At 48.0% G+C, this 19,384-nt stretch overlaps 1 protein-coding gene across 1 annotated transcript in view; it reads right to left on the reverse strand.

Annotated features, from left to right (window-relative positions):
* The window catches only part of BTBD11 (BTB domain containing 11), a 262,548-nt gene that overhangs the window by 12,144 nt on the left and 231,020 nt on the right, over positions 1-19,384 (reverse strand). Inside the window, exons 11-14 of the mRNA XM_006914511.3 lie at positions 17,466-17,644; positions 9,902-10,007; positions 4,920-5,022; positions 2,729-2,810 (exon numbers count right to left, since the gene is read on the reverse strand). Coding sequence (XP_006914573.1) covers positions 2,729-2,810; positions 4,920-5,022; positions 9,902-10,007; positions 17,466-17,644 — 470 coding nt within the window. The remainder of the gene's footprint in view (positions 1-2,728; positions 2,811-4,919; positions 5,023-9,901; positions 10,008-17,465; positions 17,645-19,384) is intronic.

The raw sequence follows: 19,384 nt of genomic DNA on the forward strand, positions 1-19,384 counted from the left end.
AGGGCCCCGCCAGATCCTGATCTAATTGGTCTGATTTATGGCCAGGACCTTGGGAGTTTCCCCCAGGTGATTCTAACATGCAGCCGAAGGGAAGAACCTCCGGCTTCGAGGCTTACACATAGCTAGCGCTCAAGAAATGGGAGCTGTTCTCATCTTTGTTCCCACTTACGAAAGAACCAAGTGCCTAGGCCTGGGCACCAGAGAGACTGGGTTCAAATCCTTGCTGTCACTAATTAGCACTTGGGGTACATCGCTTAAGGTCTCTGGGCCTCCGTTTCTCCATCTCTAAAAATGGCAAGAATAATCCAGATCAGGGCAGGCAAGCAGAGGTCAATGCCTCATTTATGGTTAGAGCCCCATAAAGGTTTCCCCATCTCTAACCCTAAAACCAATTAGCACTTTCATGGGAACTTTCAAAACAAGTACTGCAGCCATTCTAGAAATGGCCGAGGCCACTTCGCTCTCAGTAGAAAATATGGTGACAGGTTGGAGTGAGGACAAGGGGGAACCAAGCACTTGGATGTCTGGGGGTGTGCCAACTCCCCAGTGCCACCTTGGGGCTCCAGCATCCTTTCCAGAAATGGCCGAGGCCACTTTGCTCTCAATAGAAAATGTGGTGACAGGTTGGAGTGAGGACAAGGGGGCCAGGCACTTGGATGTCTGGGGGTGTGCCAGCTCCCCAGTGCCACCTTGGGGCTCCAGCATCCTTTCTGTGTGCCCCCTACTCCAGTAGAATAGCTCCCCCAGGCTGGCCTTGGCTTTGGGAACCTACTTCATCCCTTCTGCAATGCTTAGTCCAAAGTAACCTGTTCTCCAGGATCATGTGCTTAGCAGGGTGGTGGTTAATCAGTTACGGCTTAGAAAAACAACCCACTTAAAAATCACTGTGAAGCCCCAGATGCCAAGTTGGGTGTTTCCTCACGTTGTCCTACTTGCTAATCTCTGTAGGAACCAGCAGCACAGAGGTGATGATCATCGACTTGTTAAAAATGGAGAAAATGAGGCTCGGAGAAATGAGTGTCTTGCCCAGGGTTATTTGGGAAAGATCATTTTGAAGTTTCAACATAACCAAAGGAGTGCATCTCTAATGGTGGAAATACAGGCCCCTCAACAGGCTTTAGAGGCTAGTGAGAGGGCATGGCGTTTTTCTGGCAGCCTGTAGAACAGCAGGATCTGGGGTACTTGGGTCAATGGTGGAGGGAAGAACCAGCACCTGGTCTGCCTTCTCCCCACTTGGCTCATACTGTGTGGTCCCAATGTGTCTTTTCAGTCTCCAATATACCTTAAAACCCAGCTGACGGACTGATAATCACTTTCCCTCAATCATACCCCATGACTTCCCACTTTTGTGCCTTTGTTTATGATGTTGCTCCCCCTGGAACACATTCTCTCTCTCACCCACTAGATGAGGAAACTTAGGCTCAGAAAGATTGTGTGATTTGTGCAAGGTCACATGAGGGACACTGATTTGAAACGAGAACACAGCTGTTTAAACAGGGAAATGCAGCACTGATTTGAAACGAGAACAGCTGTTTAAACAGGGAAATGCAGCATTTAAGTCCTGGACTGCAGTTCTGTCCTTCAAGGTCTAGATCAGGACCTCTACTCATGACTTCAGTCAAGGCCAGCCTTGCCTCCTGCTTATCTCTGAGCTGTCTCATCAACCCTCCCAGAACGTGAGTCGGCTGAGGGCTGGCCTGAGTCTTACTCATGTGTATACTCTTTCCAGGGCTGCCTTTCTGGAACTGAACCACGGGAAACAAGGTCCTGTTCAGAATCCTATGAACTCCATCCCCAGGACACCCCCGTTGGCTTAGCAAGCCTGGCTGGTGGGAGGATGATACTGAGGGACCGCGCCCTCCTCTGCAGGCCACCAGGCTTCCTGCTCTGGATGAGACTGAGCTCTAGACACAGGGCTCTGAGCTCTGCAAAGCCGGCTTGGGCGGGGGGTGGGGTGGGGTGGTGAATTGCTATTAGCTGCAAAATTGACCTTGTGGGGCAGGACTTATGAATCAGGCATGAAGGCAGGTGGAAAAGGGAAGAAAGCTGTGGTGCCCCCTCAGAGATGCCACATAAACCAACACCCATCGTCAGCGGCATAGACTTCGCCCGAATGGAAAGAGACATCGTCACGTCATCTGGCCTTTGACAAAGACACCTTCCTTTTCTACTTACGTTAGGTTTATGTTAGGTTTGGATCAATGTTGAGATGACACTGGATCCCTGATCACGCTAAACTCAAGCACAGTTCTGGGACTTCACACCTGTCCCCGCTTTCTTAAGCCCGAATCTTTCCTATGGCTCATAGACTTCTCCAGAGCCTTCAGTATTTCAGCTAACACCTCATCCAGGAAGCCTTCTGCCATTTCTCTGGTCTGAGCTGCCACAGCACATTGGCTCACCCCTCTCTCTCCCTCACACCCCACATTATACTATAATTAAGTAATTACTCAGAGTTATCCTTTCTGGACTGTGAGTCCCCAGGAGAGGATTGTTTTTTATCCTGTGTCCCCACATCCCAGCACAGTGTCAGGCACATAGTAGGTGCTCAAGTAATACTGTAGGAATGACTAGACGGTAAATGGGAAGGGCGGTGTGAGGAGGGGGGCCCAGACTGCCGGGGACTTACGATGTGTCGCAGTGGCTAATTTGCAGGCCAAGGACCGAAGGGAACCACCTGTGCCCTGTGCCCACTACTGCGGTGTTTCGGGCCCCTGCAGGAACTCACCTGAAAGATGGGGTACTTCACATAACCGATCTCTATACAGGTGCTGTCGTTTGTGGGTTTGCTGGAGAGAAGCGCTTTGAACCTGAACAAGAACACAAAAACAGAGAACAAGGCTCACAAACGCATCCACGGCTAGCAAGAAGCTCGGCTCTTTTATCGCCCCTGCGTGGCATACGACAGTGACATATCTGTAGGTGTCTTCGTTTAATTCTTCCTCTTGGTGTGATTCCATAATCCAATTTGAAGTTAACACTCAAGTTAAAAAAAAAAAAAAAAGCAACTTTCTTTTCCAAGCAGGTGATTGGAAAAGAACGAATGCCTTTTAAACCCTTCCGCCTCGCGGGGCCCGTCGCAAAGGCCGTCTCCTTCGTGGAGTCTTTCCCGAGCTCAGGCTTCACGCCTTCCTCTGGTGCCCACCTCTCTCTCTGGTCCTGTCCGCCCTCCACCCACACGACTTTTGCTCCAGGAGGGCAGGGACTTCTGCCGTTTCTGTCTCTGCTGCATCCTCAGAGCCAAGGTCAATCTGGACGTGATACATCGTAGGTATTTAATCATGTTGATTACCTAATAATATGCCTATGGCCGACCTTCTGTCTGGGGTTTCAAATGCACCTTCCTGCCACTGACTAAACTATACGCTCCTTGAGGGTAGAGACCCTGTCATTGGAACACACCGATATTCAACATACTTGGGAATAAGCTCTCTGGAGTTTTTTTTAAATTAAACTTTTAATTTTAAAATAATTATATATTTACAGAAAAGTATCGAAGATACTACGGAGAGTTCTCGTTTACCCTCCCCGCACCGTCCCCCAGTGCTAACATCCCACACAGCCGTAGGACTTTTGTCAAAACTGAGAAATTAACATCGATATAATACTGGTCTGGTTTTTCTACAGTGTTGCAACTGGGAACTATGCAAGGGACAGTGTATTATTCTTGCGGTGGCAAAGCAGACATCTAGGGTTTGTAGTTTGTTGGCACGGGTGGGTACTGTAGATGCCAGGATGCTTTTAGGATCCAGGGAGTGCTGATCACACTCATTCCTTAGCAAACTTCCTGGACGTGGATTCCGCTCCTGAGTTCCCAGTGCCCTCAGCCTCCGCTCGCCCTGGTCACCTGCCTCTTTCTCATTTCGGCATCATTCTCTCCTTTGCCCAGCTTCCCTGATCCTATTCAGGTCCTTGCATCACGTAGTTCTAAAGGGTCAACCACCATCTCGTCCCAAATCGAAAAGAGAAAGGGCAGTGGCCGGGCTGGCAGGAAGGTGTTACGCTGCTGTCAATTCCACAGTTAAGGGAAAGTGTGGCTCAGGACCTTTGTATGTCAGTGGCTCACGCTAAAGTTCCCTGGCATTTGGACAGCAGGCCTGTCATGTCTGCTGTGTGTGAGGCTTTGCGTTGTGCGCTGCACCAGGCACCTGGCTGAGGGAGCTAAGATCCAGTCTGTGAACTCACCGAGCTCCGCCTCCCAAGTGCTCTCTATCTGCCTAGAAGAACGGGCACCTTGTCAAAGTCACACAAAAGTGCTGCCGTTGATGCTGCTGGCTGCCCTGTATATCTCCTCTTATTGTAAACAAAAAGCATAACATAAAGTTTACCATCCTAAACTATTTTTAAGTTTAACGTTAAGTATATTCACAATGTTGTGCAACCAATCTTTAGAACTGACTCTGTGCCCATTAATCAATAAATCCCCATTCCTTACCCTCTGCTCGCCCTGGTCGCCTCCCCCATCCTCCCTGCCTCCATTCCCCACTCCCCATAGTCCCTGGCAACCACCATTCTACTTTCTGCCTCTATGAATCTGTCTATTCATATAAACGGAATCATACAGAATTTGTCTTTTTGTGACTGGCTCGTTTCACTTTGAGTAACGTCCCCAAGGTTCATTCATGTTGTAGCATGTACCAGAATTGCCTTTCTTTTCAAGGCTGAATAATGTATGTGTCTACCACATTGCACTGACTCATTCATCCGCTGATGGACACTCGGGCTGCTTCTACCTTTCGGCTACTGTGAATAATGTGGCTATGAACACGATGTACAAATGCCTTATATTCTTGAATCCTTGATTTTGAGAAGATAATCTGCCAGTCTAGTGAAGATACCACCAAAATTGAACTTCAGAGAATAGTAATAGCAACAGCCTCACTCATAACTCAGCTGCTTTCCCAAGTGATGACACTTACCTTGGAGAGGCTGTAAATAACAGCACTCGGTGAGCATAAAACGGTCTTCCTTCTACCAGAAAGGTTACATCAGACATTTCTTTATTGTTGAGAAAATGAGGGTCTAGAGTCAGACAGGGAAAAAAGGTAGCTTTAGCAAAGAGAAAGGTGAAGTTTGGATTCCTCTTTTGGAAAGTGCCACTAAGAGACAGTGACCCCACAGGAGCCAGAATCAATCAAAGGAACACTCGACTTGCTAAAATTCAGTTTTTCATAGGAACTCTTCATAGTTTATTTGTGATTAAAAGTAACATTTCCCCATAGAAGACTCACCCACAGCCTGAATTCAGATGACTTTCAGGTGTGAAAGGTAAACACCTGTCCTCCTTGCTTCTAAGAATGTACCCACCCCACTTTCATCTGTCATTCTTGGGCTCAGTGTCCTCCCTGCCTGATGGAATTGGTTGAGAAAAGCTGTCCCTTTGCCACTGTGTTCCAGGTAATCTGAAATCCAAGCCCTTTCCCTGGGTCAGTGAAAAATGAGCCATTCCCCCCTCCCCCTGCCCTCATCTCCAATAATAACAAAGATATAACTAGTACTTACTGAGCACTTACGATGTGCCAGGCACCATGCAAGCTGGCACAGACACATGTAAGCTCATTCAGTTCTGGGAGACAGGGACCGCTGTCAGGTGTTTAATCGAGACAACTGAGACACAGAGAAGTTATGGTGGCAGGTGGAGAAGCCAGGATTTGAACGCAGACATTCTGATCAGCACTAGGATCTTCCAATTTGCCTGTCATTTTAGCCATTTAGACATGGGGCTGCTGAAGATGCTACTCTGTCCCCTGCTCAGCATTTCTGCCTTGTTGAGAACACCCATCGACACCCCCCTGCCCACTCCTATCCCTACTAGGCTCCACCTTGCTCAGTTTCTAAATCCATCCCAACCTAGGCAAGAGGGCAATATGGCTCTGACCTCTGGTGGGGCTGCCCGTTAGGTCACCTATTCCGCCAGTTCAGGGCGGACCTTAATGAGTCTCTAAATTGAAGATTACTCAAGTTCTTGAGTCTGAGGACCTACCAAATTCCTAGATCATGTGAAAAAGAGCAAACCGTTCCTTGCCCAGTGCCTCTTGTCCCTGTAGCTGGCACCACCATCTATCAGTAGACCAAGCCAGGGGTCCAAAGGCAACAGGACACCCTCCTCTCCTGGGTTCACCCAGATCTCGTCTACCACGCACACTGTCCTTTCTTCCTCCTCCGTGTTTCTTGAGTCCCCCACTTCTCTCCACCCCCTTTGCCACTGATGTCACTTGAGCTACATCATCTCTTGTCTGGGGACTTGCAGGAGCCTCTGTGGGTCTCTGCCTCTAATCTCAGTGCCCTCAATCCAAAGGTCCACCTCACCGCAGCGTCATCCTTCCTAAAAACAGACCTGATCACATCCCTCCTCTGCTATAAGCCTTTCAATAGCTCCCTAGCACCCCCAGGATAGAGTCTAAACTTCTTAACAGGGCTCCTTGTGAGGGGCACCTGCTGCCTCCTCCGGCTTCTCCCTAGTCACATTCCCCTGTCAAACTGTATGTGTGCCTGGGCCACATGTGGCTGCTCTCAGTTCTCCATTGGTACTATGTGCTTTGTCACCTCTGGGCCTCTGTACGTGATGTTCCTTCTACCTAGAACACTCTTGCAAGCCCTTCGAAACCTGGCATACCCCCACGTGGTCTTCAAGCTGCAGCGCAGACACACTCTTAGCCATGCCCGATTTCCCCGCCCATCCCAGGCTAACCCAGCATCCTCTAGCTGTGCTCTCCTAGTGCTGGTACTGGCTCTGGTGTAGCCTCATCACTACAGTGTACCCACGCTTTGTCTACCTCTCCCTCTGGCCCGCATGCTCTGGGAGGGCAGAGCCTTGCCTGTCATTTTCATATCCTTTCCTCTGTGTCTAGCATAGAAGGAAAGTAGACTATATAGTAAGAGTGTGGGCTCTGAAGCCAGAAATCTCAGCTGTGTGACCTTGGGCAAGTTATTGAACCACTTTGCGCCTCAGCTTCCCTTCTGTAAAATGGAAATGGTAATATGTATTACATACCTACATCGTAGAGTTCCAATGAGCACTCGATGAATTAATTTATGTAAAGCATTTAGTAAATTGGCTGACATACTATCCCTAAATAAACATGACCGTTATAATAGATGCTCAATTAGTACTTTTTGAATGAATGAAAGAATGCCTTGACCCTTGCTTCAGAGTCTTGTCCTTGGGGTCTGCCAAGGCCATCAGGCTCCTTCTTAGCTTGGGGACTTGCTTGTTGTCGACAGGGCCTTCCCCAGGGGTTAAAGGTCTGTCCTGAAATGAAACTCCAGCCACTTCCAATGGCTGGGTTTAGGTTCTTCTCCACCACTGAGGACAGGGGCCAATCCCCCTGGATCACGGGGGCCGTGACCCCCCAGCTTTTGAGCCCACCCTGTCAGACTGCAACTTGGACCCTGGCCCGGCGCCATGTTAGCTCAGACCCTGCTGCAACTTGGACCCAGAGTTGGCCTTCCTGGCTGATTGTCCTCACTTAGCCCTCGAAGGTGAGATGGCCCCTCGCTCCCTGTGCTGCTTCAGATAGTGGTCTTGCTGGTCCAGCACTCATAGTTTTCTGTAGCACACACAGCTCCCACGCCTCATCCCATAATGAAGTTTTAATTTAAAACACGCCAAAAAAGCATTAAAAAAAGTCAAAGTCATCCGTAATCCCACTATCTTTAAAATTTTTTATTAAAAAAAAACAAAACAAAACAACATGACAACTCAAACTTCTAAAACTACCCAGGTAAAGGGAAGGGAGGCTACAGGGAAAGGCCTCAGGGTTGACTAAATCTCACTCCTCCCCTGGCTTTAAAGACTGTTAAGAGTTCAGAATGACTTTCTCCCTCTCCTCAGCAACCCGCCTCCCTCTGCTCCCTCTCTCTCACTCCCACTGTCCACCTTCAACCGGCCCCCTGCCTGCTCCCCAGATTGCTAGTTTTTCCTCCCTTTAGCGACCTCTCTCTCTCTCTCACCATTCTCTCCCAGAATTCACTGGGATGGCAAGAGTATAATGTACCACAAACAAATCAGGCAAGCGCTCACCAGTCTGCTATAGTCCCTGCCATTCTCTATTGTTTTACACTGAGCCCGTTTCATTCATTTATACAACCTGCCTGGCCCTATAGAGATGGCAGTGTGGGACCCTTGTCATTGATCATTCTTATCTTTCCTTTAAAGCAGCTCCCTAAAGAGCAACTACTGGGCAAACTTTAGTTATCCTAGCTTGAAATGCAATACAGAAGATGCAAAACACTACGTGTTCCATATTCTATTTATTAATAATTACATACTCTGCCCTTTTTTTCATATTGTGAACTTTGAGCCTCTCAGGCTTGCCTTTCTTCTCTTGTTCTAACCCTTGGAATTCCAAGGCTTGGGAAAAAAAACTAGGCCTTAAAGTTGCTGATGAAAGAAAGTTCGGGAGGAAAAAAAAATGTTCTTTCCTTTCCTACAGCTGCAGAAAAGCAGATTTTACACTGTGCCACTCAAATACCCCTTGCAAATATTTGCTGTCAGAGATTATTGCTATGTCGTGGGAATATAACCTTCAATCTCTGATGTCTATTAACTTGACTGGTCTTATTTGTTGCACGTATAATATTATTTGAATTAACACTTGTTTTCCACAAGGTGGAAATACTTGTGGTTTTGGTACATCCTGGTTTGCCCACAGGAATGGGTGTAAAGCAAAACAGACAACCTTTGACTCAGATGCTAAGTTTTTCACTTAGTAAAAAGCTGTGTCATTTATAGTAACCAGTTATTCATGACAGGAACAAAAATATTTTAAAACGGTTCTGTGAATTCAGCCTTGTCATTCATTTAAACTAGCTCATAAGTTGCAAAAGTAGTGGTTTTGTTAAGGAGTAGAATTTTTAGATGCTTCCACTGCTCAAATATTTCCTAGTCTTTAGAGGACAAGGACGTAGGAAGTAGGAAAGTTTTCCAACTTTCATCAGAAAAGGAATCCTTTATCTTTAATATTTTATAACTCCCCAGGCAGCACGGAGACAGGCCCCTGCAACATAAGGCTCATGTTTCGGGTTTCAAGGCAGCAGAGTATTTTTCTGCCTTTTTTCAGGGCTGATCAATGGTGCCCAGCAGCCCCAGGATCCTCCAAACAAAATCAGTGCCCGATGGAAAGGTTTCTTCTGGAAAAGCCCAGAAGCTGGGACCGCAGAACCATAGAATTATGGGTTCAGGAGGACCCGGGTCCAGGCCCCTGCTGCAGAGCCTCCCTTTTGTCAGACATGACAGAGGATGATTACAGCGCTGCCTCCTGGGGTGGCCTGAGGATTACTTGAGATAGGGCAGGTCAAGTGCCTGGCTCAACGCAAATGTCCAAGAAGAATACAAAGTAATTATTGCTGCCAATCTCCTCAGCAGGTAAGTTGCCGTGTGTGTGTGTGTGTGTGTGTGTGTGTGTGCGCGCGCGCGTGTGTGTGTGTGTGTACTGGGGCGGGGGGTAACTTGTTTTCTCATCCTTCTAATTCCCTGCAGAAAGGCTGCATTAGAGGAACAATGCTGGCCAGTCGCTGTCCTCTGCTGGGTCCTCCTCAGGGAGGAAGAAGGATTTCTTAGAGAGGAGAATTTGGCGGGAGAGCTGCCATGCACAGCTTAGCCTCCCTTTGGAATCTACTTGCCTGCAGGGCTGGGAGACCTACTTGCAGTCACTGCCTGTGACTGTGGGAGAAAGTCCCTCAGTTAGAGGAAGGAGGTGTTGGTGAGTCCCCTTATCCATCCTCCTAAGGTATATTCTCCAGTTTTATCACTTAATCAAGGTGACATCCTGATCGTCGCCGGCTTGACTCCTGTATCTGTCTTGTTTGCCCTGGAACATTCCCCACCCTTCTTCTATGGCACCCGCTTCCTCCCTGTCCTCCGACTGCCACCGAAGGACAAGACTGGTGAGGCACTCACCCAGGCGCGAGGTCTGTTTCCGTTTGATCTCGGTGAGCTTGGGGATGGGGTAGGGCCCATAGCAGTGAGTGAAGATGACACACAGCTGCTGGCTGATCACTTCGTTCTGCAGAAAAGAAAGGACAGCTCACCTCACTGGGGGCCGGGCGCGACCTCATCTAAGCTGTTGCCAGGAACATGTCCCCACCTCCCGGTGCGAGAGGAGCCCACAAACTTACCACAGGTTCCAAGAAAAATTTCCCTGGACATCACACATCTAGTCTGCCCTGGCAGGCCCTGGAGTTGCTGGCTCTGTTTGTCCATTTCTAGTGGGCTCATCGGTGAAAGATCAACTTGTAATTATATCCTTCTCTCTTGCCCTAATCATTTCCTACTTATTGGAGAGCAGGCTTTGTAACTCATTGAATGGAAAATAAGTTTTTACCCTAAACATAACTTTTGGCGATACTCCAAACTTCTGGAAGCAGCTAATTATCCTGAAGATGCTAGCAGGAAGCCCTTTTGATCCTGTGACCGTGTGGCCATTAGTACACACAAATGATCCTGATTGAGCTTTCTCGTGAATTCGATTCTGGTGCTGAGGCATTTCCGGATCAGGAGTGCTCAGCCGAATCACTTTCTCCAAAAAAGTGGGGAAAACAGTTCTGCCACGCAAAAACTACAGCTGCCCGTGACTGCTCAGGGACACAGGAGCCTGTTTCTGATTGAGCCCCATTCTTCACGTTTTTGCCTCTTCCCCATGGGGCCCGTTGCTGTTGATGAATCTCCCTCCAACCACAGGTGAGCAGGAGGGAAGCCACGAATCACAGTGTTTGGATGCTCTTTATTGGGTGAAGGGAGTTGAAACTTGGGGCTAAAAAGGACGGTTAGCTAGACATTTACAATATATTTTAAAAAGTAGGTTACAACACAGTTTGTAGCATGTGTTTTTGGAAATAAAACCCTCCATACACATATTTGGATTCACAGGTATTTATAGAAAAAGTTCTGGGAGAATAAAGTAGCTACCTCAGGTGGAATTATGTTTTCTTTTTTATCTATATTTTCTACAACAAACAAGTGTTGCCTTTGTAAAAAAATTTTTTTTAAAATTTTATTTTAAAAGATGGGTTTGAGACAACTCATGATGTCAGTGGTTCAAGCTATTCATGAATCTACTCCTTTGTGCTCCCAAAGCAGAAGGATACAGCTCAGTACATGAAAAGAAAATCCAACCCTTTGATTAAAGTGAATGAGATCCCAAAAGTCACCGCGTCACTTCATACGAGACCCACAGAAGTGCCTAAGGAAATGCAACCATACTGGATGGAAAAGGGACTCTGCTTTCAAAGATGATGCCTTTATGAACAAAAGGTGTTAAATGCTCTTCTCACTTGACACGCCAAGGGACTGCCTGTCTCCTGGCTTCCTGCAGTGGTTCTCAAAGTGTGGTCACCCTACCAGCAGCATCAGCATCCCCTGGGAGCCTGTTAAGAAATGCTGATCCTCAAGTCCTGTCCCAGACCTCCTGATTCAGAAATGCTGGGGGTGGGGCCCGGGAATCTGAATTTTCACAAGTTTCCTGGTGATTCTGATGCTCCCTTAGGTTTGGGAACCACCGGTTTCAGGGACTGAAATTCTGTCTTGGGTTTGACCTGGGCTGGGGGCTGTAAATTCGTTTCCTCTGGTCTACAGCTTTGCTGCTCAAATGTGTTCCACGGATCTGCAGCAGCAGCAGTATCACTGGGAGAGCGCAGGAGTGCAGATTCCTATCCGAGGCCCACGGATTCAGCATCCACCGTAACACCTCTGCAGGTGACTCCCACGTACATGAATGCCTGAGAAGCACTGCGTGGTAGGCAGAATTATGCCCTAATCTCCGGGACTGGATCATGAGAAACCCCACCTGTGAATATATTCCCTTACAGGACAAAGGGGACTCTGCAGGAGTCACTGAAGTTACTTATTAGTTGACCTTAAAGAGGGTGATTCTCCTGGATTATCTGGGTAGGCCCAATGTAATCACATGGGCCCTTCAAATTAGAGGCGGAAGAAGAATTCACAAGAGATGAGGGATGCTGACCACCTGAAACTAATATTGTTTAGACAACTGTCATTGAAAAAAAAAATCAGAAAAAGAAATGATGCAGGAGAGGAAGTCAGAGGGATGGGAGGCTCGAGGACTTGGCGTGCTGTAGCTGCAAGACGGAGAGAGAGCCACATGCGAGCTTCAGAGGGAAAGCAGACGGTAACGCTAGCAACAGAACGGGACACCCGGCTGACAGCCCGCAGGGAAATGGGACTTCAGTCCTATAACCGCAAGGGACTGAATGCTGCCCAAACCTGAATGAGCTTGTGGGGAGAGTCAGCCCCAGAGCCTCCAGAAAGGATCCCAGCCCTGCTGACACCTTGATTTTGGCCTTGTGAGAACAGTGCCCGGACTTCTGACCCATGAGAACCACGAGATCACAGGCGTCGTCTTCGGCCTCTAAGTTGTGGCGATTTGTTACCGCAGCAACAGAACACTAGTGCGACTCGCGTCGAGTCTGCCTCAGATGCACCCCATTTCGTCATCCCTGTGACTGCAGAGCACCAGACACAATGTGGGCGCTCAGCGAGGTACGTGCGGATCACACAAAAAGCCGAGGCCTCTGCTCCACACAGTCCTCTGTGCACACGGTGTGGCAGATGGCGCTGGTCTCACGTGGACCAGGATCTGTCGTGTGCGCCTGGCTGGTGAGTCAGCTCCTGTGTTATCCACTCAGGAAGAAGGAAAGAAAATCCATTTCCTGGGCTTGGTGGCCTCTGAGAGGGGCCTGAGCAGCCAGTGGACTCCTCTGTAGGGCTTTTTTTTTTGGAGGTGGTGGTTGTTTTAACAGGTACTTATGAAGCATCCAAAAGGTGTCCTGCACTGTGAAAGGAGCTGTACCCAGGGCAGTTAAAGCGGGCAGGGCAAGAACCCTCCTCTCCAGGGACTCGTGGCTCAACCTCACTTTTTAACTTTAGTATGTCACCTGAGAAGGTAAAGACAAGGGCTGGCCATGTCTGCTCCCAAATGGGCAATCCTCAAATACTCAACCATTATCTGGGAGATGCATAACTGCTCACTCCCAAGTGAGGGCTGCACACAGTGACTTGATTTCAAAGCGTGCAGGCTGGAAAGCATTCAAAGCATACAGTATGGAAAGGGAAGGGGGAGCAGCCTCACGGTGGAGAAACCTGACAAACGCTACCTCAGCCAGGTGATCAGGTCACCATCAGCAGCGCGAATTCATACTGATATAATGTAACGTACCCTTGATGCACAGTGATGAGAATGGCACTTTAGCTTTGTGGTCTCAGTCCCTCAAACCACAGGCCCAGTCTAATCATGAGGAAAAACATCACATATTCCACTAGAGGGCATCTTACAAAACTCCTGATTAGTACTCCCCAGAACTGTCAAGGTCATCAAAGACAAAGAAAGCCCGAGAAACCGTCTCAGCCAAGAGGAACCTGAGGAAGCATGACAACCAAATGTGCTCTAACGTCCTGGACGGGATCCTGGAGCAGAAAAAGACATTCGATGACAACGAAGGAAACGAGAATAAAGTATGGAATTTAGCTAACAATAATGTATCGGTTGGTTCACGAATTATAACAAATATTCCACAGTAATGTAAGATGTTAATAATAGGAGAAAGTGGGTGAAGGGTCTTATGGGTACTTTCTGTGCTATCTTTGAAATTTTTCTGTAAATCTAAAACTTTTCTAAAAAATAAAGTCTATTATTTAAAATCTGCCCACTGAGGAAATAGGATAATTATGAAAGCACTGGAAGCTCGGGAGAGAAAGAGGAAGGGTGGAGGGTTAAAGTGGACATCGGCAGTTCCCTGACCTTCATTCATTCACCCCCCGCCCTAAAAGTTTTGTGAATATGAACCTTTCCCCACGCACTAAACCATGCATCCATTCATTCGTTAATTATATTTTCTACTATTTATTGAGCATCTACTAAGTGCCAGGCACTGGCTTGCCCTGAACGCCAGACACAGTCTGAAGGATGATGATGACACATCCAAATAGATGTAGCCTTTCTGGTTGCTTCTCTTTCAGAGACCAGAGCCCTACGAGAAAACTCCCTACTGTGCCTTTAAATTCAGCTGTGTCCGTCAAGGTGTCTGCTCTGTGCCCTTCCCAGCACGCTTCCTCCAGGTGGTAGGACTGTTGGTATAATTCGCTCTGGTTACCCAGCACCCAAAACAAATCGGGACTTGGGGAGGGCTCCTCTGAGTGTGAGGGGGGCTGTAATCAGTAACAGTTAACAGCTCTAGTGGGTGAGGCCTGTTGGGTTAGAAGGTCAGTTTGGGGCAGTGAATGGGGTGACCCTCTGGGTTCAGTTAGGTCTGGACCCAAACCTGAAGACAGCAGAGTGAAATGAACGAAACTTGAGGCTCACTCCATTTGGGCAGCAGGGTTGGGGCCGGGGGGGTGAGTGGCTGTGCGGGGACAGAGGCCCCTGTTCTCTGAGCGGCACATTTAAGCACAGTGCTTTTAAGTCACGGGGGCCACCAGCCTCATCCCTCAGGGGCAGCGGGGCAGGCTCTGCAGGCAAGCTCCGACCTGGGGGGCGGAGGGAGGTGTGGGCTGGCGGGGTGCTGGAGCAGGGAGGTGGTGGAAGTCTGGCCAGGCTGAGCACACAGCACCCGGTTAATGAATGTTGTCTTCCAAAATGGTTTAAGAACACCTGCTTCATGAGGTTGTTGTAAGGGTTAGAAAAGATAATGCATCATAATAAACCATGAGGTCGAACCAATGGGAAATGTTAATATTTGACCATTTTTGAACCCCCCCAAACAAGCCATCTCCCATAATTAAAATTAATCTCTATTTTCCAAGATTCTAAAATGTCATAGAATTACTGGCAGCTTTTAGGAAGAGAAAAAACTCACTGTAATAAATAGATACGTCCATTTTAAAGACACATTTCAAACTGAGAAATACAAAAAGGTGAATCAAAGCTGCATCTCAGACCCGAGAGGATGTGGGATTACCGCTACTTTCCAGGGTCACTGGCAGTGAGTTCTTTGTCTTGATCCCTCTCAACAGCGATTCGTCCCTACAGATGGGCCCCTCCCTTGTGGAATATGCTGAGCTGACCTGTGAGCCACCTATGACCTGCGTGCTCCCCCCTCTGCTGGAGCACGCCTGGAAAAGGTAGAGGACAAGGTAGAGGACGTGGAAAGGTTGTACAGCCCCAGAGGGATTCCACGAGGTCAGTGCGAAGCCCCCCCATCTATCGCACACCCCCCTGGAGTTATGTACAAGATGCAGTTGAACACACCATGAACTTAAAGTGCTTTTAAATCATCACCCATTTATTTTGATATGCACCTTCTATTCACGGCAAGTGATGAGGGCTTTCTATTTGTGGTAGTAACATAAGGTACGATGATTTAAGAAAATATGAAGTAAATAATAACCAGTGAAAACATCCTTTAGGAATAAAAGGGAAATCGGATAGTCTCACATGAAGGGAAACTAAGAGCATCTGTCACCGGGAGACCGACCATAAAGGAATGGCAGAAGGAAGTTCTCTAAACAGAAAAGAAAGGACAGAAGAGGGAACTTTGGAACACCAGGACGGAAGAAAGAACATGGTAAAGCAAAAATACGGGCAAATACAACAGGTTTTCTGTTTCTTCTTGTGTTTCCTAATTATGTTTGATGGTTGACACAAAAATTATAACAGCAATCTGATGTGGCTCTACATGTATATAGATGAACTATTGAAAGACAGTTCTGTCATAAATGAGAGAAAGTAAAAGAGCGTAACAGGAAGTAAAGTTTCTATACTTCATTTGGTAACGGGAAGTAACGTTTCTATACTTCATTTGAACTGGTAAAAAGATGACAGCAGTAGACGTCGATATTATGTATATATAATGTAATAATCAACCACCGAAAAAGCTATACAATGAGATACACTAAAAAACACCACAGATAAATGAAAATGGAATTAAAAAATGTTCGAGTAGTCCACAGAAAGGCAGGAAAAAGAAGAGAAACAAAAGACAGAGACCACACGGAAAACAGAAAATAAGATGGCAGACTTAAGCCCTCAAGTATCAATAATTGAATAAAATATAAATGGTCTAAATGTTCCAATTAAAAGAGATTGGCAGAGTGGATGAAAAGCCCAACTACATGCCTCTTACGAGAAACTAACTTCAAATATAATGATGTAGGCAAGTTGAAAGTAAAAGGATGGAAAAAAAATATCAAACATTAATCAAAGGAAAGCAGGAGTGGCTACATTAATATTAGATTAAGGAGACTTCAGAGCAGAGAAAATTAGCAGAAGCAGAGAGGGGCATTGCATAATGACAAAAAGGTTAAGACACCGAACAACAGAGCTGAAAAACATGTCAATCAAAAACCGATGGAACCGAAAGGGGAAACGGACAAATCCACAATTATAGGTGGAGACTTGTAACACCCCTCTCTCAACTGATACAGTAACTAGACGGAAAATCTATAGGATCTAGAACTCAACGGCAGCATCAGCCAAGAGGATCTTATTGACAATTATAGAACACACCACTCAACGAGGGCAGAAAGCACATCTTTTCCAGTGCCCGTGGAACCTACATCAAGACAGACCATACAAAAAAAAAAAAAAAAATCTCAAAAATTTAAAAGGATTGAAATAATATAGAATGTGTTCTCTGGCCACAATGGAATCAAACTAGAAATCAATAACAGATAACAGAAAAATCTCCAAACACTTGGAAATGAAATAACACAGTTTTAAAGAATCTATAAGTCAAAAAGGAAGTTTCAAGGGAAATAAAAAGTACACAGAACTGAATGAAACTAAAACAATCGAATCTGTGGGACACCGCTAGAGTCGAGCCGAGAAGGATATTGTATCCAATGCATAAATCGGAAAAAAGGAAATGTTTCAAATCAATAGTCTAAGCTTCTATCTCAAGTACTTGGGAAAGGAAAAGCAAAATAAACCCACAGGACCTGGCCACAGGAATGGGACTCATGCCTGGGGAACGCCTGACCTCACACTACCGCCCCGGGCAATTTCTCACCTTTTTTTCCTTAAGCCAGGTAGACGTGATGTGCAATGCCACATTTCACCAGTAGAGTTCACCACTGAACCCCGAATCAGAGCAAAGGGGACTCTTGAATGCGCCCTTCTTCTCAGACTGACTGCCCCTTCCTACAAGGAGCTGTCGCTGCTCCCTCTCTGGCTCCCTCACCTTCCATGATCAGAACAGCTGCCAGGGAGCGGGCGGAGCCCACACGTCCTGGCAAAGGCCCCGCCCTTCTTCCCGGCCCCCGGCTGCTGCTGTCAGGGCTGTTGAGTATTAATTATCTCCCCAGTTTTCATGCAAGTTCCCTGGGTTAGACGTTATCTTTCTACTTTGTCCCAAGTGCTTTGGAACAAAACATGTGCCCCCTGCCCAATGACTGCACGAGCAGCTTTAGCCAGCAGGCCGCGACCTCAGGGATCTGGCTAAGGGACCACCGAGATTTTGAACTCCAGCCTTGTTCTTTGCCATTGCCCACGATGGTATCAAACCCCTCATACCTTGCTCGCTTTCAAGATCTCAAACATCAGGGGCAGGCCCTGGGTGACGAGCTCCTCCGTGTACTCTTCCTCCTGGATGGTCTTAAATTCCTTTAACAGGCACTGGATGAGAGGCCTGCGGTGCTGCTGGAAGGCAATCCGCAAAGACTCCAGCCACGTGTGCAGGGTCCACGGGACACCTGGGGGTGGGGTGGGGGCGGGGCGGGGAGGAGAGGGCGAGGCAGAAAACAACCGGAAGAGAAGGCATGTTTTTCTGTAGAACTTGGCCTTTCCCCAGAACATGAGCAAATTATGAGACCAAGAGACAGACTCGGGATGAATAGAGCCAGTGTTGGTTTTTTCCCTAAAGACTTGCAGAAGTTGAAATTAAAGGTCATAATTCAATTCCCCCTAACTACGGGTGTCCATTTCCGCATGCTACTCATGTTATTAGGGGCTGCATTTTACAACGTATAATTATGGTGTGGGATATTGGAATTACCATGACTTATACCTATTACGCACTTCTGAGTGCTGACTTCATTCGTCTACAGCCCCCTCTGCTTTCTGGGCACGGAGGAGCTCAGGCAAGGGCGGAGTCTTGCCCAGGACTGCACGGCACATCCGTGCCCAGGTGAGAGCTGAGAGCCGGTGACACCCACAGGTGGGCTTCACCATCGATCGTGCTGCCTGGGACCAATATTTATATCTGAATAAGGAGACGGGGAGGCTATTGCTGCTGCTGAAACCATCTTTCCATCTGCAGGCACTTCGTCAGGTCTTCCTGCTTTAATTGAAACCTCTCCAGCAGCTGCTTCTCCCTTCTCGTGGTGAGGCAGACAACACACGCATCTCACTACTGTGTATAACAAGCCGACCATTCAGTCTCAAGTTGCATCGTCATGCTAAACAGGCTCTCGGGACACTGGCATAAACGTCCCACATACTAAACAGCCACTCCGAGAGAGGCCCATTTCCAGAACGGCGTCAGGAGACCCCTTCTCAGGCACTCAGTCTACCTCGACATGCCGCCCCTCTGTGTTTAAGAGCGAGGCTAGGTCCTGCTGTTCCCACATGGGGGCTAATGCCACTAATGAAGGCCGGGCTAGCCTGGTCCCCACACGCTCGGAAGAGGTGGCTCTGAGCTAGCTCCATCGAGGAGGAGCCACCCTGAACATTTCCTGGGGGTGGCTTTGCCCCCGGAAGCTGAGTGGGCGAACCCCGCCGCAGCTTCAGGCATTTGGGTGCCCTGAACAGCGATTCCCCAACCGCTGGGAACCACCTGGGATGGTTGTTAAACGTAAAGATTCCGGCCTTTGTCCGTCCAGCCCCTCGGCAGCAGAGCCTCTGGGTGTAGGGCCTGGCAATCTGTATTCACACAAGCTCCCAGGTGATTCGAATTCCTGACTTCCTGGGGTCCAGAGTCTGGGAATCATGGAAAGGGGACCTGAGGACGGGTCTTTGGGGCTGGCAGGATGCTGCTGTCATTGGGGACGGTGTGGGTGTCTTAGCCTGGAAGTGCTTCAACCAGTAAATGAGAAGTTCTGTGGGCCCACGTGGTGTGTGCGTGTGCGTGTGCGTGTGTGTAGGAGAGAGTGAGAGAGAGAGACCTACAGCCGGGCAGGGGTGTCGTGCCCAGCGGCAGACGGTGCCCAGACTTACCTATGCTCCTGATATCAATTGTGACATCCACGTAGCCATGCTCAGCGCTGTGATACATGGCCTCTTTCAGGGCCCTCAGTTTGGCTTTGCTGTTGCGGCTGGCGCACAGGGGGGGCGGGGCTGTCTCCGCCAGGTCAGTCCCCTCAGCCAGAATCTCCTCCAGGGACAGGATGTCACTCTTCTCCTTCTCTGGCTGAGCAAGCAGTTTGCGGAACACATTCCTGTCAATCATAAACCCAGAGAGGAAGACACTCAGAGATGGAAGGGCTTCGCCGGGG

This window comes from Pteropus alecto, unplaced genomic scaffold, assembly GCF_000325575.1.
Source record: "Pteropus alecto unplaced genomic scaffold, ASM32557v1 scaffold94, whole genome shotgun sequence".
NCBI lineage: Eukaryota > Metazoa > Chordata > Mammalia > Chiroptera > Pteropodidae > Pteropus > Pteropus alecto.